The 26,605-nt window shown below is 38.5% G+C and overlaps 1 protein-coding gene and 1 long non-coding RNA gene across 9 annotated transcripts in view; one reads left to right on the top strand and one right to left on the bottom strand.

The window, feature by feature from the left end:
* Positions 1-26,605, top strand: part of LOC115941665 (uncharacterized) — a 188,306-nt gene that overhangs the window by 82,668 nt on the left and 79,033 nt on the right. The gene's annotated exons all lie outside the window — the stretch shown is intronic.
* Positions 3,479-26,605, bottom strand: part of FERMT2 (FERM domain containing kindlin 2) — a 75,206-nt gene continuing 52,079 nt past the window's right edge. Inside the window, exons 5-16 of one of the 2 annotated variants that reach the window (XM_031030457.2) lie at positions 26,436-26,468; positions 25,888-26,113; positions 25,455-25,557; positions 23,862-23,969; positions 19,620-19,754; positions 18,855-18,904; positions 17,290-17,414; positions 10,247-10,353; positions 9,887-10,108; positions 6,601-6,725; positions 6,171-6,312; positions 3,479-4,761 (exon numbers count right to left, since the gene is read on the bottom strand). In XM_031030457.2, the coding sequence (XP_030886317.1) occupies positions 4,588-4,761; positions 6,171-6,312; positions 6,601-6,725; positions 9,887-10,108; positions 10,247-10,353; positions 17,290-17,414; positions 18,855-18,904; positions 19,620-19,754; positions 23,862-23,969; positions 25,455-25,557; positions 25,888-26,113; positions 26,436-26,468 (1,550 nt within the window). In that variant the 3' untranslated portion in view covers positions 3,479-4,587. The remainder of the gene's footprint in view (positions 4,762-6,170; positions 6,313-6,600; positions 6,726-9,886; positions 10,109-10,246; positions 10,354-17,289; positions 17,415-18,854; positions 18,905-19,619; positions 19,755-23,861; positions 23,970-25,454; positions 25,558-25,887; positions 26,114-26,435; positions 26,469-26,605) is intronic. The other variant, XM_006735557.3, reaches the window with a different exon arrangement.

Genomic DNA, 26,605 nt, shown 5'->3' with positions numbered 1-26,605 from the left:
AAATGGGGTTGCTTCCATATCTTGGCTGTTGTAAATAATGCTGCAGTAAACATAAGGGTGCATGTATCTTTTAGAATTAGTGTCTTTTTTTTTAAGATTTTATTTATTTGAGAGAGAGAGAGATGAGAGAAGGAACACAAGCAGGGGGAGTGGGAGAGGGAGAAGCAGGCTTCCTGCCGAGCAGGGAGCCCGATGTGGGGCTCGATCCCAGGGCCCTGGGATCATGACCTAAGCCAAAGGCAGACGCTTAACAACTGAGCCATCCAGGCACCCCGTGTTTTTGTTTTCTTTGGGTAAATACCCAAGAGTGGATTTACTGGATCGTACGGGATTTCTCTTATTAAATTTTTGAGGACCTTCCAGTTTGCTTTCCCACCAACAGTGCATGAGAGGATTCGTTTTTCTCCAAATCCTCACCAACACTTGTTTTTTGTCTTTTTTTTTCTTTTTTAAGATTTTATTTATTTGACAGAGAGAGAGAGAGCGCGTGCACAAGTAGGCAGAGCAGTAGGCAGAGGGAGAGGGAGAAGCAAGGAACCCGATGCGGGGCTCAATCCCAGGACCCCAGGATTATGACCTGAGCCGAAGGCAGACGCTTAACCAACTGAGCCACCCAGGCGTCCCTGTTTGTCTTCTTGAGCCTAACCGTTCTGACAGGTGTGAGATATCTCATTGTGGTTTTGATTTGCAAAGACTTTTAACATAAAAAAGGAACAAAAACTATGGTACACAGAATGCAAAAAGTATAATCTGCCACACTGTTGTTTTTTGACTTGTGTAAGAGAGCAGAGGGTCAGGTCAAGAATTGCAAGCGGCTTTTCTTCTACAAAGTTTGTGTCTCTAGGGGATGGATATGTTAACTAGATGGTAGAAATCCTTTCAGAATATATACATATATCAAATCACCACGATGTACACTTTATTTCTTTTTAAGATTTATTTGAGAGAGAGTGTGAGCAAGCATGAGCAGGAGGGGCAGAGGGAGGAGTGAGAATCTCAAGCAGACTCTGAGCTGTGTGTGGAGCCCAACACAGGGCTGGATCTCAGGACCCTAAGATCACGACCTGAGCCAAAACCAAGAGTGGGATGTTTAACCAGTTGTGCCACCCAGGCGTCCTATACTTTAAATATCTTGCAGTTTTGTCAGTTATACCTAGGTAAAGCTGAAAAAGAAAGTAAGTTCATGTATCTAGGTCCCTGCCCTTTGAAGTTCAAGGTTGTGTAAAAAATAATTTGTGCCAAGTTAAAATTACTGATTAACTGCATCATCAGCAGGTCTCTAACTTGCTGATTTAAGAGAAATAGAGTTGGAAGAGAGCTTGGTTGGTCTCCTGGCCCCGGTGACTTCATGTTCACATGAAACTGAGTCACAAAGCAGAAAGCTGAAACTGTCTCTGGAGGCTCCGGCCATGTTGTCTCCGTAGACAGACCACTACCAATGGGGTTCCTCAAGATTCGTGAAGGGTTTGTTTTTAACACTATTGGGTAGGGAGAAGGAAATCTGGGTTCTACTTCTAGCTCTACCTTGGCACTAATTATAGCTTTGTTACTTTGAACAGGTCACTTGACCTCTCTGAGTCTAGAAAATGAGGATGGATTGTGTGAATCTTTAGAAGAGATCATGTACATGAACACTCAGCATGCCTCTTAATGCATAGCTGGTGTGCAAAAACCATGTCTGTTTGCTCCATATTAAACTATGCTGAGGTTGTAAAAATTCTAAGTTGTAATAATTCCTTGATTTCTAAAATAGCCATATGCAATGAACAAATGTGTTAACTGATCCTAGGTAGAAACCATGAGGCTTAGACCTGGTCCTCAAGGGAGTAATAAATTATTAGAGGCAATAATCATAATAAGGATGATTGCTCTTTAAGTTCCAAAAAGGACCAAATTCAGTAGCTGTTTACAGGAGTAAGAAAATTTGGGGCTGTGAGGAAAATTGGAAGTATTCATGGAAGAACCTTTGAGCTCTTTTAAAATTTCTAGAATGCCACAAAGATGGGATTTGGGACAGGTAGGAGATGGGAAGAAAGTCTGCGGAATGACATGGTGGCAGGCGAGTGCAAACTGTGTCTGGAGAATGTGGGCCGCCCAGTTTGGGAGATGAGGAGGAGAATGCAGGCTGGGACCCTGACCATGGAAGACCTCTTAGCTCCTGCCTGGGGACTTTGGCTGTTATGCTGTAGTCAACCAGGGTCATCAGAACTGACATACAGCCAGGGCTGTGCTGGGGCTGAATTAATGTCGAAATCGCTAGGATGGAAAGTGGGGCAAAACTCCCAAGAAATCAGCAGAGTTGGCTATGAGACTCTACGGGACTCAGGTATGCCTTCGTCTAAATATATTTCAGGGCTGGGGCTCCTGGGTGGTTCAGTTGGTTAAGCGTCTGCCTTCAGCTCAGGTCATGATCTCAGGGTCCTGGGATGGAGCCCCGAGTCAGGCTCCCTGTTCAGTGGGGAGTCTGCTTCGCCCTCTCCTTCTCCCTCTGCCCTTCCCCCACTCATACGCACTCTTGCTCTCTCTCAAATAAATAAATAAATGAATATATATATATATATATATATATATATATATGTTAGGGCTTTCACCAAATGACTATACAAGTTGGTGACCTGTATTTAAGGTGAGGAAAGGGAATATATTATTTAATTTTTTTTTTTTTTAGTGGAAGGAGCCCTTATATGTATATATATTTTTTTAAAGATTTTATTTATTTATTCATGAGAGACAGAGAGAGAGAGGCAGAGGGAGAAGCAGGCTCCCAAGGATCAGGGAGCCTGACGTGGGACTCGATCCCAGGACCCCGGGATCATGACCTGAGCCGAAGGCAGACGCTTAACCATCTGAGCCACCCAGGTGCCCCAGGAGCCCTTATATTTTAGAGTGAGGTTTAGGTTTGTTAGGACCTGACCTTAGAGTACAAAGAAAAGCCATAGAGAATGTGATCCAAGCTTTGCTTCTAGAGGCTTTGGCATCGTAGCAGGCACAGGACAAGGACCTGAATTCAGGTGTCAGTGATAACAATGACAAAAGTTTGCCTGAGGGAAAAATGAACAAGACTTGGCCTGATTAAATGCCAGAGCTAAAGGAGAAAGTCCAGGACTGCTGTTTTGTGGTGGAATGAGGATGTAATAGCACTAACAACAGGCAATAAATTCATACATGTGAGTTGTGGTTTTTTAGACCAGGAGTCAGTTTGCAGTTCAAACCAATTTGGCCCAAGTCAACAATGTCTGTTCAACTGTCATATTTCTGTTTATATTTCTAATATTTAAATATTATGCAGTTCATTTTTAAGTAGCAGAAAAAGTGAGGGGGGTGGAAGACTCTATCCTAGAGATTAAGTATCACTACCTGGTGATACTCTGGAATACCAGCAAGCTGTCCTCATAACGCAAGGTATAGGCAAAAGTTCATTTCATCAGATAATTAGTATGTAAACAGTAAAGACAAGAAGTACAAAAAGAAACATAAATAAAAGATTTTGCTTTTATTTAAAATAAAATGCATTTATACAGTCTTTAAACCATGGATTATTGGACAATACTGGTAATCCACCCCTCCCGGCATCCTTTTGGGTTTGTGTGAGCTAGGAATTTTCTGACTAGCACCAACGCGGACTGTAACAGCGCAGCGGACGAGAACATGGCCAGTCCAGGCATTAGAGTTAAGGACACTGTGGCAAATCATGACTATAATGAAGTCATTCTTAATTTAGCAGGTAAGAAAACTGCACATTAATTATATTTTTAAAAGCATTTAATTAATGCAAAGATGCTACATCTAAGGCATTTGCTAGTTGTGAGTAGTTTTTTAAAAAAACTGTACAATTTTATAAAATTTGTGTTTGTACATTAGTTACACAAAATGCATACTTCATAGACCTTTACTTCATATTGTAATGCAAAAGTTGCATATTTTAGGCAGACAGTGAATATGCTGGTGAATACTAAAAGTGTTGTAATACAATAGGGTGTAAAAATAAAAACACAAGACAATATACATACATGCTTCTTCAAGGACAAAAACAAACCAAGCCTAACGGACTGATAGCATTTTCCTTCAAGGTCAAACAATGACATTATTAAATATCAGGCATCTTTCGCAGGCCTGATTTATTTGGGGGTGGGAGTGGGGGATGGAGAATCAATGGCTACCAGAAGTAGGTATTTTTAAAACACAAGATCAAATTAAACATACATTAAAACACATGCATTAAACATGATAAATAGACTTCATATAGTTTAAGCCCTGGATAGCTTTAAAGTAGATGGCTTAAGTTTCTTGGTTTGGCTAGCTTAAATTAAATCAGTGATTTTTTGCTCCTGACTTGCCCACTACTTTAGTTTTCAATTCATGGCCCTAAGGAATGTGTGCCATATTCAAGTCCATATATTGTATCATGATAGCAGATTAATAGTCGTGCTTGTTAGTGCACTTATTAACTGGTCTGGTAAGGCAAAAAAGTTTTCATGATAAAATGATAAATTTCAAGCTTACTTTATTAAGCAGCATATAACAACCAACAGCTTTCAAAGTTAAATATTGTTATGGCCATGGAGTTTCATTACACAGTATCTCTATTCACACCCAACCACTGGTAAGTTTGTAGAACATCTCTTCATCTAAACTCTCATTTTGGTCTTTTGCACGTGTTGAGAGAAATATGTAGCCACCGATGAATTCATGAACCACTTTGCAATCTACTTCAGTACAAATGAAGGACAATCGTACTTCATCTGCAAACTCTACCGTGACCTGGAACAAAGACCCAAGAACTGTCTGTCAGTCCCAGGAGAACTCCGTATGGTAGTGTTCTATTTAAAGTCTGCCCTCTCACAGAGTACTTGTTGATCCTCAATTTTTTTTTTTAAATCCTAAACTTAATAATGCCTTCAATTCCAAAAGAATTAAGTTTATTAGCCCCTCCACCACTCCTTTTTAGTTTTCATGTTCTGAAAAGACTGAATGCAAGGGGTTTAGGTCATTATGTTCCCAATGGTCTCTGGTGATTCAGTTAATGAGGTCTCTCTTCAAGGCCTGGGAGAAAACCTACTTCCTGCATTTAATTTAATATTTGCTCTAGATATTTAACCTTTAGGTATCATGTTTGAATACAGTAGCCCTCCCTTATCCATGGGGACTATATTTCTAGACCCCCAGTGGATGCCTGAAACTGTGGATAGTACTGAACCCTATATATACTATGCTTTTTTCCCTTTACATACATATCTATGATAAAGTTTATCAATTAGATACTATGAGATTAACAATAATAAAACAGAATTATAACAATATACTATAATCAAAGTTATGTGAATATGGTCTCTCTCAACATATCTTATTGTACTGTACTCACCCTTGTGATAATGGGAAATGATAAAATGCCCACGTGATGGGATGAAGGTGAAGCACACAGCAGACACTGTGACGTAGTGTTAGGCTACTATGGACCTTCTAACAATACGTCAGGAGGATGGGTCATCTGCTTCTGGACCGTGGTTACCACAGATAAGGAGAGATACTACTGTATTTCAGAAATATGAGATTCTATGCAGTAAGAGAAACTGATACAACAAACCTAATGATCCCAAAACCCATGGCTTATCAGTAGAAGACTGCTTATTTTAAATGCTATTCCTTGTACTCCAAGGCTAGGGGCAGCATGATATGTAGGAGTAGCTGTGCCAGGTTTGACGCCCTGAGCGTCTGAGTTTGAATCCTGACCCTGTGACCAAGTGTGTGGTTATGGCAATCATGGCTGTCAGGCCTCTAAGTCTGAGTGTCCTCCTTTGTAAAGGAGGGCCAATCCAACCACCCCAGCAGGCTGTGGTGAGCTGAGAAATAGGGTATGAATGTAACAACATCTAGCATCAGCACTGGTGCAAGGGAGGCCCTCAATAAACAGTAGCTGCTACCGTGACTGACAGGGGTGTACCATTTCCAGAAAACCAGCTTCTAAGCAGATCCTTATGTTCTTAGAATTCTAATAACTGGGCTAGTTATGAAGTGGACAAGTTTAATTGGGAAATGAATAACCAACCAGGTTTTATACTTTAAGAGGTGATGATACAAATAATCTACAGAATTTATCGGCCTTTTTATTCTTAATTGACTAATTCTTAGCAGAAGGGCTCTGCAGGCACTCAAGTTAACACTGAGCTTACCATTTTTATTTCCCAGTTTACGTTCCACTGTTTCATGTTACTGAAACGCCATGTTTTAATTGCGTCTCCTGTGCTGGCATCCATCCTAATCAGTCTGTTGTATGCAATCCCAATAAGTTCTTCTTTTTTTCCTCCCTGGAACCTACAGTATTAAAAACATACAAAATGTTTAAAAACATGTTGGTGGGAGTGGGAGGACATGCTGCTCTGGTATTCTTTTAAGATGTGCACTTTAAAAAAAAAATGGTATTTTCACATAAGTAAAAATAGAAATCATTTTGAATTTTTAATGTAAAAATTACAAGTATAGAAAATAGGTTTCAAATTGCTCAACAGATCTCAGTAGGTACTTTAAATGTTTAATTTAAGTAGATTAAGTAAAAAGGAACAGATTAAGATTTATACACAAGTGTTTAGGAGAACCACTGACCTTGCAATAAAGTGTGTGATGCCAAATTCTGGTAACGACTGCCAAGCTTGAATAAACCTCATCTTGGCTTCAATTAGACTCATCTGAGCTACATTCTGATGGGCCTCCAAGATTCTTGCTGTTATCTAAACATGATTAAACACCACCTTTACCATGAGACAATATTCTTTCATGGGAGGATCAAGACAAAAAATAAAAAATTGAATTATGTGCCCCACCCTACAATCACGTATTGTTAAGAGTTGGAATTAAGAAATTTCTACAGCTACATTTGGGAATTTCAGTAAAATGATGACTCTTCAAAATAAACCTTGATATATTTCTTCATTAATGTCAGTTTCCATATATCCAGAAACAAGAAGTACAATTAGGAGTACGTAACTGCCACGCTGGAGATACATTCCAAGTATACACACGTATGTCACTGCTTTTATAAAAGGGCATGTTCTAATCCTTTACATGATATGAGTTTTAAGTTGAGCACCAAGACACAATTATCAGAGTGAGTACCTGGAACATAAATTTCTAGCAGGAATATTAGCACCTTTAAATTAGTACTTGAAATCACCATAATAATTTAAAATTTTTTCTAAAGGAATCATTAGAAAAGTTAACTTTTAATTTAAATTATACTCCCTTTGGGATGATTACTCCCACAGAGTGGAAGGAAATTAATCCGTAAGAGGGGATTGTGGCTAGGGCTTTCAATATTTTATGTATTTTTCTTTTTTTTTGGTAAATATGGAGAACTTACCAAATCTCTTATATAGCCTGGCTGTAGATGGCAATGCGAAGAAAGAAAAAGGAAGCAGAAAGAAAAAAAAAGGCAATCAGAAAAATGGCAATGAAGCAAAGAAAAAGTTGCGGTAACCTGCAAACCAAAATTCCAGCCAAAAACCATGCAAAAAAAATTACTTTAGGTGGAAACCAAGCAAAGTAAATGCAAGCATGAAAATGAAAACAAGGAAGCAGCGATTACTTTCCATTTAGGATACTGAGAAATACTTCCAACATTATTTTAAGATTGTTAAGTGTTACTAAAATTATGGGTAGAGAATTTGTAGGGAAAAATAAAGAGCAAATACCCTTTTCCCTGCTCATTTACCAGGTTCTTACTGGTTAGGGTAGGACTAATGATTTTAGTAGCAAAATCAAAATTAATATTCAAAAACCTTTAATGTTTTGAGATTGAGTCCAATAATATGACCCATGCACCGCTTTTCAGAAATAAGCTGAAGGTATAAAGTAAGTGCAGTGACCATACTGTTTCTTTATTTACAAGAGAAAAGCAAACCCCTCAATTACCATCTGTTTTTTGCATCCTTTTTCCTGGAAGGGAAAATGAAGAGATGCTATACACTACACTAGGAATGGAGGTTGTACACGTATTAGTCTATTTCAATTTGTATTCACATGGGTAAAACAGGGAACAACTCTCCTTTAAAATGTAAAAATCCGGTTTGGGAGTCATAGTCACGTTAAGATATATATAGCAAGTTTAAATAATATGTAGTTTTGGGGATTTAAAGTAGATTAAATATAACAGAATCTCTATTGATGGGCCCTGGTCGGAATGAAAGAGCCCATGGCCCACATCTCTTCCTACTGGACTCCTGAATGCCACTGTATTAGATAGCTTAACGATTACTAAGCACTACATCCAATGACTAGTACAGCACCTGACACACAATAGCAACTATACTTCTGCCTGTCAGCACTTCCTAGGTCTCTACTTTCTGGGAACAACTTATAAATCTAGTCAGGGAAGGGAGAATTAGGAAAGATTATGCATTTGGTAAGAGGCCAACATGGAAGACAAGGCTGGAAGAATCCTTAACCATGGACCACACACATACTGCCATCCTGCCAGTTAAAGACAGTCAAATATTCACTGTTTTTGTCCACAAGAGAATTTTCACTTGACAATCTAGCTGAGAAATCAGGGATAGAAAACTATCTTTTTTAAAAAGTGAAAATTATCATTTGAAAGGCTTCTGAGAAAACAACTCAGTACCTCTGACAACTAAACCATTTGGCAATATTCACAGTTACATTTTAAGATCTCTTTTTCCTGATACCTGATAGTGAAATGGTAAGCTTGCTAAGGTTTGAAATTCTTCCTTGCCTTCTGAAGGCAAATGAATCCACTTTCAGAAACAAGTTTTTTTTAACAAGTAATTTTTAAATGAAATAATTAAGAATAAAAAAAAAATGAAATTAGTACTTGATTCACTTTCCCTTTTTAACTTACAATCTACATTCCACAAAGCTCCCCAGGGCAGCATTTCCTCCATTCCTTACTACTCCCACATCATAGGACTGTGGGATAAACAATTTCCATGTAGCTTACACAACCTCTGAAACTTAAAGACAAATACTTGGTGATTAAAACTTCTGAATATTTATTTTTAGCTAAGTGATTTCAGACCCATATGATAAACATTATATTTAAAGTTAAGAATTAATAAGCTTTCTGGGTATTTCATTGGGCCCTTTCAGTAATGTTTTAAAATTATTCTTTAACAGAGATAAAAATGAAACTACATAGAAATGAAATATTTATTTGAAAGGTCTTCTTCACCCCCCACCTCAAACTGAAGCCTTTGCCTTTTACGGCATGATGTTTGGTGTAGCGAATACTGGGGGCTATCCCAAGTGAAATTCCCCTGCAAAGAACCTTTTATGTTGTACCAAAGAACCATTTTCCTAAATAGCAATCCTTTTATGGTATTAATTTCCAGGAAAGGAATTCTAAACAGAGTGAACAAAAGCAGTGAAATTTTCAATGAAAATTTACCAAACTCTGTCACATCATGTAAATCTTGGTTTAGGTTCTTCACTGTTAAGAAAAAACAATGTTGAACTATAGACTATTTCCACCCTTAAACAAAGTTTATTTCCGAAGCTGGAAAAGTCAATTTCGACAGCAAGAAGAGTTGTTATAGATTTTGTTGGGAAATGCTGGCTGTGCTTTATACCCACATTTCATTATATAATGAGTAAAACCCAAAGCATCCACACTGAAAGAACACCCCATTCACAGGGTGGTTTCCTTAGGTTGTTGCGAGTAAATATGCTTCCAACATCTTACCTCCTTATCTGTCCTATGAAAATGAGAAACATTTTTTTACATGACCAATTTATATCTGCAGCCTATTTTATACTCTGGCCACCGGATATGAAATTAAGATTAAAAGTTTTGTATAAGAGGGGAAACTAAATTTAAAGTATGTACATAAAATCATAAAACCAGAAGAAAATAGGTGACGTAAAATGAATCAAATACCTGCTTGTTCTTGTACTTTTTTAGATAGCGAGGGGACACCAAACATTCAGGATTTATATCAGTTGTGATCTGCTCTGGTATTAACTGAGGATCTGGGTTTAAATGTTGCATCTTCAGAAAGGAAAGAATATTTTGAACTTCTAAGTTATACGAACTGTCTGCCATGGTCTTGCCTTTGGAGGCTAATCTGCAGGCTGCCATCCAGTGTGCATACTGCTTTTCCTGTTGAAAAGAAATACTAAAATATGAAATGTATCACATGATGGGTCCCTTTGAGTATAAAACATAAGGATGACTGGTCTACTCATACTAAGGAATCAAAGAAAAATTGAGGTTTTTATTTTTAATCGGAAAACTTACATTGTCACAACGAAGCCAGATTTCATTCATGCCTTCTGCAACTGGAATCAGGAGTTTAATGTTAAATTTTTGCCCTGAAATGTTTACATCTGGGGTAACTTCACATCCTATAATAAAGAAAGTATTAAAATGGTCAAATATACTTTTAAGAAATCCCAAGCCAATACAGGCAGCCCTCATTTTATGGTATCTTAGCATGCTGAATTTTGCTGTTTCCGGAAGAAGTTTTTCTGCCCAATAACTTTGAGGTGGAGCAGAGAGTCACATCTAATACAGTTTGTGGCCTTCATAAAACTTGACTGAAAAGAGAAGGAAAGGGTACTATTAAAAAGGATTATTACCCCAAAACACCATCCCACATTGTGGGTTTTTTTTTTTTAAGATTTGTTTGAAAGAGAGAGAGAGAGCCCAACACAACCTGAGATCATGACCCAAGCTGAAACCAAGAGTTGGATGCTCAACCAACTGAGCCGCCCAAGTGCCCCAATACTGTTTTAATATCATTCAGTTCCTTGAACCTTAAATTATTTGGGATTTTTACGTTTCTAAATGTATAGGGGTATTAAAGCATCTTTCTGTAATTCAATTCTAACTTAAAAAAAGTCATCTTATCAAAACACATTAAGTAATCTCTCTACCCAACATGGGGCTGGAACTCATGACCCCATGCTCTACCAGCCAGGTGCCCCAAGAATAAATAACTTTTATGATGCCTTTAAAAAAAGAAAAGGTACTGTGTGTGTGGGATTCCTAGTTTGACCTGGGGTCCTATATGGGAGTCTCCTCAGGGCCCTCCTATGCCTCCATGGAAGGAAGAAGCCTAATGGCACAGGGGGAGGGGAGGGGAGGAGAGGGGAGGGAAAACACAGGCTTTCCTGATCCAACTGGATGCTCCTACGCACATGCCTCTTTCCCAAATTCCACAGTGCTGGAGCACTTAAATATTCACACTTACAAATACTTCGATTCAGAGGGTGAGCATCTGCACAAAAATGGTTTCTTTAAAACCGTAATTCCTTCATAGATAGGACTCAATTCGTAAGTTAACTTTATGCAGCAGTATTTTAGGAGCACATCTACTACAGAAGGTAATGTACACTTACATACTGGGGAAGTCAGCATGGAAATAACTGATATTCAGAACTTTACTGTCAAGTTTTCAGCAACACATAGATTTATGGGCTACAAAATCCATGTAATCAACTCAGTTAAGCATTAGCTAGTAGCTTTAGATGGACTGAACATATACTCAGTTAGATGGTGGGATAATGGCTGTCATAAACAAGTAGTAACCGGTGTAATACAGTGGAGTGGAGCTCTGCCATCTGATTTAGGTTCCACACCTTTCTCTGTCACTTCGTAATTATTGCCAATTTATTTAACATCTCTCCCCAAATTTCCCGACCTTAAACTCTACCTCATTGGAATGCTATAAGGACAAAAAGATAATGTACATGTCAAGCTCTTTAAAGGGCATTCCAGTTGTCACCCTCAATATGTCTCAGGACCATCAAGTAGGCTTGTAAACTGTTAGCAGGGCCTGTGGTCTCCTTGCTCTTTGTACTCGAGCAAATTTCTCTCTGCACAGAGAGTATAAGAAACAAGATAATAAACCTCTATATATCCACCACATAAAAAGGACAAATTTTAAAACTGAAGTATCATATTAAAAGAAACAGAACATTTTAGATAAATGGGAGGTCTTCTCTCCAGAAGCAACTCCTATCATGAATTTGGTGGACTTTCTCCCCCTTGCTTTCTTTTAAAAATATTAGCTACAGCATTTAACTCTTTCTGTGCAAGTATTACAAACTATCAGTAAGTTGTGTGGCAATGCATTTAATCTGCAAAGTTAAAACAAAGAGATGTTTGGGGGCGCCTGGGTGGCTCAGTCGTTAAGCATCTGCCTTTGGCTCAGATCATGATCCCAGGGTCCTGGGATGGAGCCCCATATCAGGCTCCCTGCTTGGCAGGAAGCCTGCTTCTCCCTCTCCCACTCCCCCTACTTGTGTTCCCTCTCTCGCTGTGTCTCTCTCTGTCAAATAAATAAAATCTTAAAAAAAACACACACAAAAACACAAAGAGATGTTTGAAGATATGCGATCTTCTACGGACTTCATTAATCATTCAAGTGGATTTAAACTATATAATCCCATAATAATTAGGCCTCTTTTAAAAATAAAATACTGGGGCACCTGGCTGACTCAACTGGAGGAATGTGTGACTCTTGATCTCAGGGTCTTGAGTTTGAGCTCCGTGTTGGGTGCGAAGATTGTTTTAAATAAATAAACTTTAAAAAAAAGTAAAGTAAAATACCAAAAAAACTAAAAAGCCCAGAGAGGTGCTAGTGTAGGTGCAGAAGCACTTAACGAGGCCACATCTCAGGCCACATTCACTCCGTGCCACCTTGGCTGCCTACTTCAATGGCAACATGCCACACTTCACTATAACCCAATTATGCTTCCTCTGAAATGTTCAATGCAAACAGCCCATTCTAATCACAATCTTCAATCCTCTCTTCAAACTATCTGAGGGACCCTCTGCTGCAACCCCTCAACTTTCTCCCCATCAGCAACATGTTTTCACCTCTTCCTTTTCCTGAGTTCAGCCTGCACACCATTCACCAGGTATCAAGCTCCAATTCCCTAGACTCACTGTCTTTCCATTATACACATTTACCAAAACCTTAACCAGGGCTCAATCCAACCTATCGTTTACTTGCCTACATTAGGCTGCTGAACACTCAAAGGAGGGGAGGGGGAAAAAAAAAAATCACAAAACCAAGCAGATAGGTTTCACTAGAAATTCATGGACTCCCAACTTCAACCTGGCCCTCAACACTTGTAGTATTTCTGTGTTTTCAGACATTCTCAACAATGTTTATTTCAAATCTTCTCAGGCCTCTGATGCCACTCACTCTCAGTGGACAACTTCATCTCTTTTTTCCAAGAAAGCCATCAGAAGTGAGTCACAGAGAGCTTCGTGCCACCATGGCTGATAAAGCTAGCTGCCCTCAACTTCCACCCAGTGGAAGAGGCATCTCTCCTCTTAAGGCTCTCCTATCCAAGTAGGCTGAGTTTCCTGCCATCCCAGGAGCCTCAATCCATTAAAGAGATCTTCTTCCTCTCCCAAATACTAAATTTCTTTCTTCCTTTCTATTTCTAGTGTGATGTTTCCATCAGCATTTAACTTCCTTGAGTTTCTCCCATCTTAAACCACAAAGTGCCTTTCTCCTCCACCTTATACCTCTCTGCTATTATTGCCCTCTTTCCTCCTTCCTTGTCACAGATAAGGTTCATCAAAAAGCTGTTTCCGATTTACTTCTCAGTGAGTACTTTGGCTCCCATACTCAAAAGGCCACTGAAATCTGCTGAATCTGTTCTTCATCAAGGCCACTAACCACCTCCAATGGGGTGAAATGCTATGGAGGCTTAACAATCTTTATCTTACTTTTCTGTAGCATTTGATGCTATTGACTACTGTCCTTTTGGAAACAACTTTTACCTTAGCCCCCACCATACCTCATTTTCATGGTCTTCATAAGCATTTGTTATTTCCCTTGCAAGCTCCTCTTCCTCTAATCTGCCCTGTACCTCAAACATGAGTGTTCTGCAGGGTTCTCTTCTTAGCCTTTTCCTATTGCAGACAACTGTTCTAAGGCTGCATTTACCTTTAATCCTAAAACTGCTACCATCAGTATCTGCAGTGCGGATCTCCCGTGATCCAATGGCGTACAGGGTATCTTCAAGAGATATCCCCCAGGTACCTTGACTTTAAAATGACCCAAAATTAAACTCATCATCTTTCTCCCCAAACTTGGCTCTTGTACATTCTCAACCCTACTCACCCAACTGCACAAGCCAGAAATAAGTCCCTCCCATTGGCCTCTCCCAAGTCAATCACCCAGGCGGCTGACTGGGCTTCCTCAGGGTCGTCTGAATTGGCACGGTCTTCCCCATCCATATTGATCACCTTAATCTGGATCACAGTCACTGCTCTAAATTACTCCTCTATACTGTAGCCAATATAAATAGGATGGATCCTGTCATTTTCATGTTAATAATCTTTCCGTGGCACGTCACTGCTGCTAGTTTAAAAAACAGTCTCAACATTTTTATCCTCTTAATTCCTGCCGATTTCTTCTGCTATTATCACTCATCTTAGTAGGAATCAGACTCAACAGCCACTACGGAAGTATTCATCCTCCCCTTTGAACCCTACATTCCAGCAGCACAAACTCCCTGTGGTTGCTGATGCTTCTCTCCACACCAGTCTCTGCCTGGACAGCTTTTACCAACTCACCTTCCTTCCATGGACCTCGAATTAGACCTTGGATCTAACTCTGGCATTATTTCCCCCACAAAGTCTACCCTAATTCTCTCCATTGTCACTGAACACTGATGTAGCAAGCACCCTTACCCCTTTGCTCTTCCTTAGACCTGTTACTTACTTTTTAAAGTACTATTATCTAGCAGAGGCCGGTTAGCTCAGTTGGTTAGAGCGTGGTGCTGATAAAGTACTATTGTCCAAATTGTAACTCTTTATCTCCCCAACATGCTCTAAACCCCTCAAGGGGTGGGACTGTCATCTGTTCTTTCTCATGTCTCTAGTATCTGCACAGTTTACGACACAGGAATTCACTCAGTATTTGCTTAACTGAATTTTTTACACCTTGGATTTTAGATGTCCAAAGGCCTTGGGAGAGCATCTAGTCTAAAACTCTCATTTCTTAGAGGATGTTATTGAGGTCCAAAGAGGCTATTTTTCTAAAATCACAGGGCTTGTTTAATAGCAGAGCAGAATCTATGCCATTTGATTTTTAGACTGGTGGTATCTTCGTTAGTGTGATGTGCCGGAAAAATGCTCTTTTGGGAGGAGCTGGAAGAGGCGGCACATCATAAGCCATTCTCCATACCAGGACTTGACTTCTCAGTCACAAAGGGAGAATGTTAAGGATGAGGGCGCCTGGGTGGTTCAGTCGGTTGGGCATCTGCCTTCGGCTCGGGTCATGATCCCAGGGTCCTGGGATCGAGCCCTGCATCGGGCTCCCTGCTCAGCGGGGAGTCTGATTCTCCCTCTCTCTCTGCCTGCCACTCTGCCTACTTGTGTTCTGTCAAATAAATAAATAAAATCTTAAAAAAAAAAAAGGAAGGTTAAGGATGGAATAGGGGGGACAGAGAAGACAGATCTAGTCTATAGATCAAGAGTGGATATTCTGGGCTGGTCCTGGGCAACTTAGAAGAGAAGCAAGAACAAAACTGCAATGGATTCTAAGAGTAACAAATAATGAGAGACCCAAAAGTTAAACCCATGGTTCTTACAAGAGAAAGGCAGTGAGCCTAATTAACTTTTAGGAAAATTACAGAATTCTAACACATGGGCACATTAATCTTCTACCCAGGACAGGGATTTCCTATTTTTTAAAACAACAATTCAGAGGACTACTGGGCAGAACACAGATTTGGACATTTTGTTGAAATATAGTAAAAATATCCTAATGTACTATGTAGAAAGCAAAATTAAGACTATAGATCAAGGAAAGCACCTCTGTATTTTAAGCAGTAAATGAAATTGTTTTGGGAATCGTTTTTGTGAATGAGTCAGGGACCCCGTTCTTGGGTACTTTTGTTCAAATATGGGTATTTTTAGTTAGAAAGACATATTGCTTTACATGTAATCATAAATGTACATGCAAAATGTTACCTAAAGCAGAAATGGGCTGGGCCAATAGGAATTAACCCCCTGAACACCACCCTCACAACTGGCCTGCCAAAGGCAAGTGCTACCACCAAGAGGCTGGGAAACCAGGAGGCTGCCCTTGCAGCTCCACAGCCCAGAAGCACCTTGCTCCTTTCTCAATTCTGTCTCTTCAGCCCCTTAACTTAATCGGGAATTTAAGTCTCAACATGAATGCATCTGATTGGAATCAAAATCTCACTGGAAATAAGTCCAGAAAATGTATCTTAGTTTTCTGGCCTTTGCTGTAAAGAGTATGGATCGGTAAGATGCCAATCTACTGCATCCTGCATCAAGCACACTGGTGCCAAGGGTGTGGTGAGTGCAGTTCTCACTGCAAGTGAGCCAGGTGCTTTTAGTAAATATGCCCACAAGTGAAGGGCTCATCAACAATCTGCAAGACCCTGTAAAAAAATCGCGGCAGGAAGCAGCAAGATGTCCTCTAGCTGCCGAAGAACCAGACCAACCTGGACAGGAAATTCTCCTTCTACCTGAACCATCCATCAGATAAAGGAGGTGAAGGAGCAGTATGAAGAACCAAAGAAGTCACCCAAATGGCAAATGAAATGGGGGGGGGGAAGCCAATGCCAGTAGTAGCTCTGAGCCCCCAGCCAGGATCAGCTGAGGCCACAGGAAGCACACTTGCCTCAAATACCAGCCCCTAGGGACAGCTCTGGATTTGAAAACAAGAGGAAGCCAATGAGATTCAGGTTGTCAGCTAGGAGGAGCCTCAGAGGGGTACCCTGGGGCTACCCCAGAGGCCAGACCAAGAGCTGAGTGTGGAACAAAAATGTGCAGGAAGAGTTACTGGGGAAGAGGAAGAACTTGGTCAAACCCCACAAGTGCCTGCGACCCCACTGCTGAGCCAAAAAAGAGGCTGGGGAACCTGAGAGGCATCAGCTTGTCATCAGTGAAAGTCAGAAAGATGAGCAGGATGCTGATAAGGAAGGGAGAAGCCAGCAAAAACAGAGGAGAGAACTACAACACGGATGAGAATGAAGAAAACCTGAATATCCCAATGCTGAAGATGAGAAAAGAGGTACCACAAATTCACTTGACAAGAAGTAAAGTGGTATCACTTCAAATGAGGATTGCACAGAGATTACAACAAAATATCCATGTGAAATTGAATATTCAAAACTGATAAAAACAACATACCAAAAAAAAGAAGAATCTAGACCTAAAATAGTACCCAAAGGAGTAATGAATCTGCTGAAAAACTACCCCCCCCAGCAAAGTGAAATTTATTGACTATTAGCCAAGAGAAATTTCATTATCAACACCTGTCATTCCAAGGCTTTCCTTACCTCTTAGGTTCATCTGATGAGCTGGTGTGCCGCTGGATTCTTCTTTGCTCTTATAGCAAGAAATAGATGTATCTTTAAAGGTGCACCAATATTGCTTGTATCCTTTTAGAGTCAGCTTTTTTGGTCTACGTGTCAAATAGAATTAACAGAAAAACAACTTTTTAAATAACTTTATCAATAGTATTAGTGGCAAAGTTTCACATCATTAAAAGTCTAAGGCCAAGTTGTACATATATTGAACTGAGTTCTTGGGCCAGTGTGTCCTATTCAATGTTGCTGTTATTGGATTTGCCTCTTCTTCATCAATCTACTCAGGAATATCTCACAAAGAATGAATGGGCAGAGGAGAAAGATAGGAAGGCCAGGATTTGAGTACTTGTCAGTGGCAGCCATCTCTATCACTAGCAGGTCACATGGAAAGGACAAGAAAAGAAAGGTGAAGTAAATGTCACCAATGGGAAGGCTCCTAGGTCCTATAATCACCAGGAGGTTCTTGGGTGTGTGCAGGGCTGCCTTTGGGGCCTCTCTGGACAGGCAGGTGCTCCTAGCATAACTAAAGTGAGGGAAGTGCTTATCTCTTTTAGGGGTGTATCTTCAACTTGCCACCCCAATGTCAAACACAAAGAAAACAGCAGTCATGATGGAGAGTGGATAAGGAAAGGTGTGTAATGGGAGGAGAAAGGGGGTAGGGAGCTGCATCTGAAATCATGATCCTCATGAAGATCCTCATGAGATCCTACCTCAGAAACGATCCATATGGGGAGCTGTTCTAGGTTTAGCTACAGTAAATGGTTTATTCCATAATAGCTTTACATCTTATACTCCACATCACCTCCTCTCCTCTTTACCCTCTTGGCTTTAATGCCTAGCTCTCAACTGTATTATGCCTAGATTGATAAAAGTCTAGATAAGATACACTGGAATCTTACTATAAAATGTTCCATGAACAAATGAATAAAATGCAATAGAATCTAGGGCTCTGAACAAGGAAATAACCACTGGCAATAATAGTTCATTATGTCCTGCTTTCACCCAGAGGGGATGCTTTATACTGAAATGCCACTGTATGTCTCAGAATCTATGCAATGCAATCTAGGCTACACAGTCTTTGTTTTTCCCCTTTAAGAAAAGTTTTATCAGAAAAAAACAAGTTCATGAGTACTGCAGTTTTAATTTGGTAAAGATGGTTATTTTCTCTCATAATTTAGTGTTTCTCTAACTGGTAAATGCTTTTACAGATGCATTTGCTAAACTTACAATAAAAAAATTTCAATAATATGAATGAGACTATGAAACTGATATTTATCATTCATTAATATTTGGAATCCCTCCCCCCTTTTTTTTTTTAAAAGATTTTTATTTATTTATTTGACAGAGAGAGACAGCGAGAGAGGGAACACTAGCAGGAGGAGTGGGAGAGGGAGAAGCAGTCTTCCTGCTGAGCAGGGAGCCCGATGCAGGGCTCGATCCCAGGACCCTGGGATCATGACCCGAGCCGAAGGCAGACGCTTAACCGACTGAGCCACCCAGGCGCCCCATGGAATCCCTCCCCTTTTTGTACTTACTTAAAAACTTTAATATAGTCAGCAAGTTCAGGAATAGAAGTGATGTCACCCTAGGGAAAGAATTAAATCATTTTCTCCTGATTTTTCTTGAAATTTGAAACTCTAATGTTTAGTATCTGATATCAATTATCAGCTTATTCTATAAGCAAAATTACATAAAATACAGATTATGAAGGTTTTAAATGTATAATCATATTATATGGTCATAAATTACAAAGTCATGTTCAAATGGCATAAAAAGCTAATAAAAGATGCGATTAAAATGGCAATTCATATAACCTTTAAGAACATATTACTGATTCTAATTCACCTAAAACTGTTTGTATCTGAGCATATGGAAATTCTGCAAAATCGTAACAGCCCTGAGGTAAGTGTTTCTTCTGTAATAACTAATTCCTAAGCTTTAAAACCGAACTTAGTATTTAAAATTTTTCCCAAGATCTCTTCTCTTCTTTTTGTAATATTTCAAATGTGCAGCTCACTAAATGGATTTTGCCGTGACTTGAGACTACCTTTCACTACCTTTCACTCTGCAGAACTGTTTTCCCACTGCTCGTGAGAGAATGGGTCCATATCACAAGATCTATCTTTACTGTATTTGAAGCACTGGAGACTAGAACAATACTAATTTCTGAAAAGTCAACACCTGTATTCTCTAAAGCATGAAATATTTCTCCACAGCCACCCAATACTTATGAGAACCTAAATCCACAAAAAGATAAGCATCAATTCAAACTAAACTAGTAGGAATTAGATTCACCCTACCAAAATTGTTGATGTTTTCCCCCCTTCCAAAGTGATCTCCAGGTCTGAAAGGGCAGCATCAACTTCATCCACTTCTTTGTCACTGTTGTTCAAATGATTCTCTGATGTCATGATTGACAACTTATTGATGTGATACTGAAAATAGAAATGATAGTTTATTTAACTGTTCTAACTTTAAAACTTTAAAATGAGATTACTACCTGCATCTATACTGAATGCTTTTCATCACCTAACTTGAAAAGATGAAACCGTCCAAGAACTAGAATGATCAGAAAATAAATGGCACCTGAAAGCAGTGTCCCAGATATCCTAATAAATATTTATCCAAAAGAACCAGGTCTTTGGACATATAAAAATGAATTTAGTTTGGGAAGCCCTAGAATTCAGAGTTAACATGTCCTCCACTAAGCTCCACATGAGCAGATCTTTTTTTACTGGTTTTCTCCCCCCACCCTGCCCCCCCCACTGCAGTATTCCCTGTGTCTAGAACAGGTCCTGAAACCGATGAATACTGAATGAATTAACAGAATATGCATAAGGTCTTTTGTAAAAATGGATTAACATTAATTACCTTATATTACTGCTATTACCCAGCAGAGGAAAATTTATCAGTTGTAAGTATTAGGCTGAAAGCTAAAGCTCCACTCTCCACCACGACCCCTGCCCCACCTCAATTCAATGCTGAAAACATAATCAGAGGAAGATGTTTATATTCTCAGTTACATAAGAATGATAAGATTGATTACATTTATATGTGAATATATACACTCATATATGTATTTGTGTGTGTATATACACGATGAGTAGTACTCCTATATGTAGATAGAAAAATCTCTGCATATAGAATAACTAGTTATGATTTTAAACATACTTAGGTAAGTCACTTAGAACAAATACTAATAATCTATTAGGATTTTGATGTTAAACCTTACCGAGGTTTCATACAAAGGTAAGCAGAACTTTTAAAATCACTTACTCAGTTACCTTTCAAAGAATTAAAGAGCACTCCAAATTTCTGAAGTATCCATTCACTGAATACAGTCTATTCCTGGGGAACATTGAATGAACTAATCTGAGGCCAATTGTCAGTGTTCCTCTATATTTTAAGATTTAGTGAATTGGTAATGAACAGTCTCTCGCTGTACCTTCAGTTGTGCTAAAATGAGATCCTTAGTGATAGAAACTTCCATGTTCACCAATCATGGAGAATGAGGTAGGTTGAGGGCCCTTAGACGGCTGCCTTAAATGTAAGAGTAACATTAAGCATCATCAAGAGAGTTGGTTAAAAATACAGATTCTTAGGTTCATCCCCAGAGATTTTGATTCAGCAAATCTGGTGTCCAGCCCAGAATCTGCATTTTTATTAAGTGAGTCAGGTGAGGGGCGCCTGGGTGGCTCAGTTGGTTAAGTGAGTCAGGTGATTGTGATGCAAAAAGTCCTTAGAAGTTACCTCGGAAAAACCCTGGCTATGAATGGGACTGGTCTTAAAATCCAGCTTTGCTTTCAGAGGGTGCATGGGATATCTATTAAATGTTACAATACAGACTTGGATGTAATTGCTTTATTTTTTTAAATATTTTATTTATTTATTTGACAGAGAGATAAAGAGCACAAGTAGGCAGAGAAGCAGGCAGATGGAGAGGGAGAAGCAGGCTCCCCGCAGAGCAGGGAGCCCGATGTGGGACTCGATCCCAGGACCCTGGGATCATGACCTGAGCCGAAGGCAGCCGCCTAACTGACTGAGCCACCCAGGTGCCCAAGGATGTAATTGCTTTAAAAACAGTGTTATTACCTTTTTATTTTTTATCTACGCCTTCTTACTTTTAATTGTTTGTTTCTTTTTACTACTGTAGATTTATGTTACAAAAGAAAACAGAAGCCCCAAGGAGAAAATAATTCAGTGTAGGCTATGCCGGAGATAAAAATACCAGGCATTTCCTTGCCATCTTTTCAAACTTTCCCCCTTATGGTACTGGATGGGTTCTAGAGCCTTTGGGTCAGTCTCTGGGAAGGCTTCTAAAAACTCAGGAGATTTTTAGTTCAGAATTCTCTCATTAAATCTAGATTCTAAAATGGTTCAGGAGAGCTATGTTTTGGGACATTCAGTTTCCAGAGATTAAAATTCATGGTTTCTGATGCATTTTCTACTGCACTAAAATGGAATATCTACAATACACGGGGTGGGGGAAAGCTACAAAATAATCCCATTTCTGTGAAAATACAACTGTGTGTACATTTGACCCTTGGACAACATGGGGGCTAGGGGCGCTAACTCTCCCAGAACTTTACTCATAGCCTGCTCTTGACTAGAAACCTTACTAATAACATAAACAGTCAATTAACAGATATTTTGTATATGTGTTATATACTCATTCTTACAATAAAGCTAGAGAAAAGAAAATGTTAGGAAAATCATAAGGAAAATACATTTACTGTACTATATTTATTGGAGAAAGCCTGCATTATTATAAGTGGACCCAACCCCTTGTTGTTCAAGGGTCAACTATATTCTCACTCAACAAATTTTTCTGAGCACCTATGTGCCAGGCATGTTTATATCTGTTGGGCTTTTTTTTAAGTGCATTATTTTTATAATAAAAAGATTTAAAAAATACTATATAATAAAAATCTGTGAGTTTTCCCCCATATATATTTTATATGTATTATTATTCTGTCATTGGCAAAACCTTCACTACAAAATTATAAGCCCATATTCTAAGAAAGAAAGATATAGGTAGAAAGCCATAAACCAAGTGAGGTACTCTGAATAAGATTACTCCAGAATTTAATTCAAGAAATTCTTCAGATAGGGGGCGCCTGGGTGGCTCAGTCATTAAGCGTCTGCCTTCGGCTCGGGTCATGATCCCAGGGTCCTGGGATCGAGCCCCGCATCGGGCTCCCTGCTCCGCGGGAGGCCTGCTTCTCCCTCTCCCACTCCCTCTGCTTGTGTTCCCGCTCTCGCTGTGTCTCTCTCTGTCAAATGAATAAATAAAATCTTTAAAAAAAACAACAAAAAAAAGAAATTCTTCAGATAGTCTGAATTATCCAGAAACACAATAGAAGACTCTTAACTAGTTGATTAAGCAAGTCTCTAAACTAACTCCTCTGTCATCAAAGATTTTCCTTGTCTAAGCTTTGTTTCGATCCCTTTCTTTCGTCATGTAAACTGAGAAGAAATGTGCTTTTCTTCCATTACAAAGGACAATTTTTTGAGTTTTAACCAGAAAACTTTCCTGGATGTATAAAAGCATTTAGAAGATTGAGAGCATTTTTATTTGTGTTCTAAAGAAAAGTAAAATCATTTTTACAGTGAAAGCTTTTCTTTTTCCTTTTTTCTTCTTTAAAAGATTGTATTTATTTGAGAGACAGAGCACAAGAGGGGCAGAGGGAGAGGGAGAAGCAGCTCCCTGTCTCCCCACTGAGCAGGGAGCCCAATGAGGCCCGATCCCAGGACCCGGAGATCATGATCTGAGCCAAAGGCAGCTGCTTAACCGACTGAGCCACAACAGTGATTCATAACTAAATGTCAACTCTGCTTCCTGTACTTAAAGAATACCAATTTTGTTAGGACTTTAGGCAAAACCAGAGTTCTACCATAATCTGAGAACATTCACTAAAGCCTCACTCAATTATCTGAAATGGAAGAATGACTACTCCATTGGTCAGCTACATGCATCTCAGTGTCTCTAAGAATGCAGATTTGTGGATGCCACCCTATGTTATTTTGCTAGAGGGGACAGCAGTAATGAAGTGGACAATTTTTTAATAAGCACTACTGTAATTCTGAAAAAGCTCATATGCAAGAACCACTTTTGGGATAATACTGGTTTAATCTCGGGAAAACATTAGCTACCTACTTCTTAAGGATTACCATCCCCAGCTACTTAGGAAATTATGCAATTAATAAGCTTCATTTTAGAAATCTGATTTGCAATACAGATCTTATTTCTAAGGGAAAACTGGGCAGTTTTTAACTAATATATATTTGGGGGTGGGAGGATATTTTTCTCCTATAGGATACAGAAAAATATTAAGTATATCACTAAACTCTTAGATAAGAAGACAAAAAATTAAATTCATGTACTTATTTTGTCTTCTAAGTGTATTCAATTTCTACATAGCAAAAAGTAAACACTATCAAAATGCTACTGGAATTATAGTTTTCTAATTTACTATTTAAAAATAATCCCCTATGCTTTTCCCATGAAAAGTCCCATTTACCAATACAATACTCTTCACTACCTGCAAGGCTGCAAACATCATCATTTCTTCTTCTGTGCACTCAATTTCTTCTAGGAGAATAGCCCATTTGGCCTGCTCATAAAGCTGATTGATTCTGATTGCATCATACTGCAGCAAAAGAGACACAATCCTTTTGTAATACATTACCTTTAACATAAAAAAGTTTGAAAACTGAATATTCACTTTCAAAGCTTGACAAAAAAGTTTTGATATACATTTTTTTTCCTGGGATTTTTATTCAGTATCAAATACTCAATAATAAAGATACCTATAGGGTTAGGTATATGTATATATACCCACATCTAATTTTCCATTAAAAATGACATTTAAAAAAAACACCAAAATATTATTATTCAGTATTAGAAGTAAGATTCTGTATGTTATTTTACAGGGACAGAGCTCTTAACAAAATGAACTTAACTTGAAAGACTACATTTAAAGTAAGGTAAAAGTGACTGCTTTTTAGTATTGTTATTGCAACGTGTCACACTAAAATGTTACAATCAGAGAGTAAATTATTTCAGGGAACATCTTGCCCACTATGGAAAAGCATACTTAGACAAAGTGTCAGGTCCCTGGAAACAGTAATTATTTTAAGAATCTGAAATACAGAGTACATATATATACTTGTGGTAAAGATTTACTTATACGTTACTGAATTATCCATTCAGTTATGTTAATAAAAATTAATAGTAATGTCTTAACAATACTATTTAGAATGTTAACAAAACATATAGCAACTCCCCTTCCCCAGCAAATGTAACTATGTTCCCAAAACAGCTTTGGTTTTACTAAAATGAGACATGATATGGCCCGAAAGGGGTTAAGATTTTTTTTTTTGTAGTTCTAAATTATACATTTTTTACTGTTACAAAAAGAATTACTTCAGCACATAATAAAAAATGAGAAGTATTACATTAAAATCTACACTATAATCTAGACATGAAAAGGATGAGAAGTAGTCAAGAGAGGTTTTCCCCCCAAGGATGATAAATAAGGAAGCAAAAGATCCAAATCTCTGTGCCATGTGTTTTCTAGGGAAAAATACTCTAGATTTCATAGCAAATTTAACTCTTCTCAGAAAAGCAAAGTATTTCAGTAGCACAGATGATGCAGTCATCATTGGATAGTGAAACATTACAATATTTGCCTATTAAATAGGAAGAAATGTAGACTTAAAGAATTCTTCTTTGAAGCAACGTCATTTGACTTATAATTAGAAATCTGAAAGTCACTGAAAAGGTACTATTTCATAAAACTCTTCTTTTACCAAAAATACAGCTAAAGAGAGGTGTAAAAAAATCCCTAAAACTAACTTTACCAATCCTATAGTACCAAGCTAGTGCATTTAAAATACAAATCATTCAAAAATTCATTTTAACAAAAAAGAAAAAGGCTGAATTATGCTTCCAACCTGCTAACACAATAGACTTACTTCAAATACAGATCCTTTTGTCTAAAACTTGGGTTTTTAATATTATTCAGACTTGCTATATACAAATGATTCCTCATCCCACCAACTCCAAAAAACAAACATCCAAATGAAAAAAACAAAAAGGAAAAAAAGAACAGATCCCTCTAAACCCTCGGTACCTTTGGATTCAAATCAAAAAAGCTGTAATACTTGAATCGAAGAAGCAAGGCCTCATTTTCCTTCACATCTTGTTCCATGAGAGATCTTGAGGAATCAAGCCACCTGGACAAATTAACAAGAGCAGTGGAACAACTCAAGACAAAATTAATAAAATGTTTCTACCTCTAGTTGGAGAAAGAAATTCTATCTATATTTTATTTTTTTAAAGATTTATTTATTTATTTGAGAGAGAGCATGTACACAAGCAGGGGGAGGGGCAGAGGACGAGGGAGAGAGAACCTCAAGCAGAATCTGCACTGAGCACAGAGCCCAATGTGGGACTCGATTCCATTACCCAAGAGATCCTGACCCAAGCCAAAATCACAAGTCGGATGCTTAACCAACTGAACCACATCCAGGTACCCCTCAACGTATCTCTATTTTAAAACTTACCCTTGGTTGGTTTTTGCTTTGTCAAGAAGAGCCTGAGGCTTGAACATTTTCGCCAAAACTTCTGGTGACGTGATTGGCTGACTGACAGCAAGTATACCAGGGTTGCCTTCTGACAAAGCACTGTCACCGAACCAAGCAGAAGTCGGTGACAAGGGGCTTCCGTCATGAGCATCGTAAGTGGGGGTCATTGTTTTACTATAAAGTCCTGGACTTGAATATATACTTCCTAATAAATAACATGAAAAACAGGTAGTAAATATGAATTAAGTACAGAACCTTAGTTTTCAATAATACATGCTATGTAAAGGAAACTGTGAAACAAAAGTTTCATTCTGGAAGGAAAGCTTAGTACATTATTTTACCTGTCTTGAAAACATGTAACATTAACTCTACTTGTGTAACATTAGAACATACAATAACAAGGTCAAAAAATATAAGTTGGCAGAAATACGGGGGGAAAAATCAGTTCAAGGGAATTAGAAGATAAGTTAAGGATATAGCTGAAGCAGACAGACCAAGTTTTTGTTTTTAATTGTGGCAAGGCTCACCTTTCAGAGGGCCAATGTAAAGAACATCAGTGCCTATAGGAAAGGAAAGAAAGGAATTCAGAAGGTAAAGGAAAGGTAACAATAGAAGACAGAAACAGAAGAATGAAAAGGAAAGGAAATGGAAAAAAGAAAAAAGACTTTTCCTAATGTGAATCATAAACTGAAGTAAA

This window comes from Leptonychotes weddellii, chromosome 9, assembly GCF_054177405.1.
Source record: "Leptonychotes weddellii isolate Sample4059 chromosome 9, ASM5417740v2, whole genome shotgun sequence".
In the NCBI taxonomy this organism is placed as follows: domain Eukaryota; kingdom Metazoa; phylum Chordata; class Mammalia; order Carnivora; family Phocidae; genus Leptonychotes; species Leptonychotes weddellii.
This window is presented reverse-complemented; position numbering and strand designations above follow the sequence as displayed.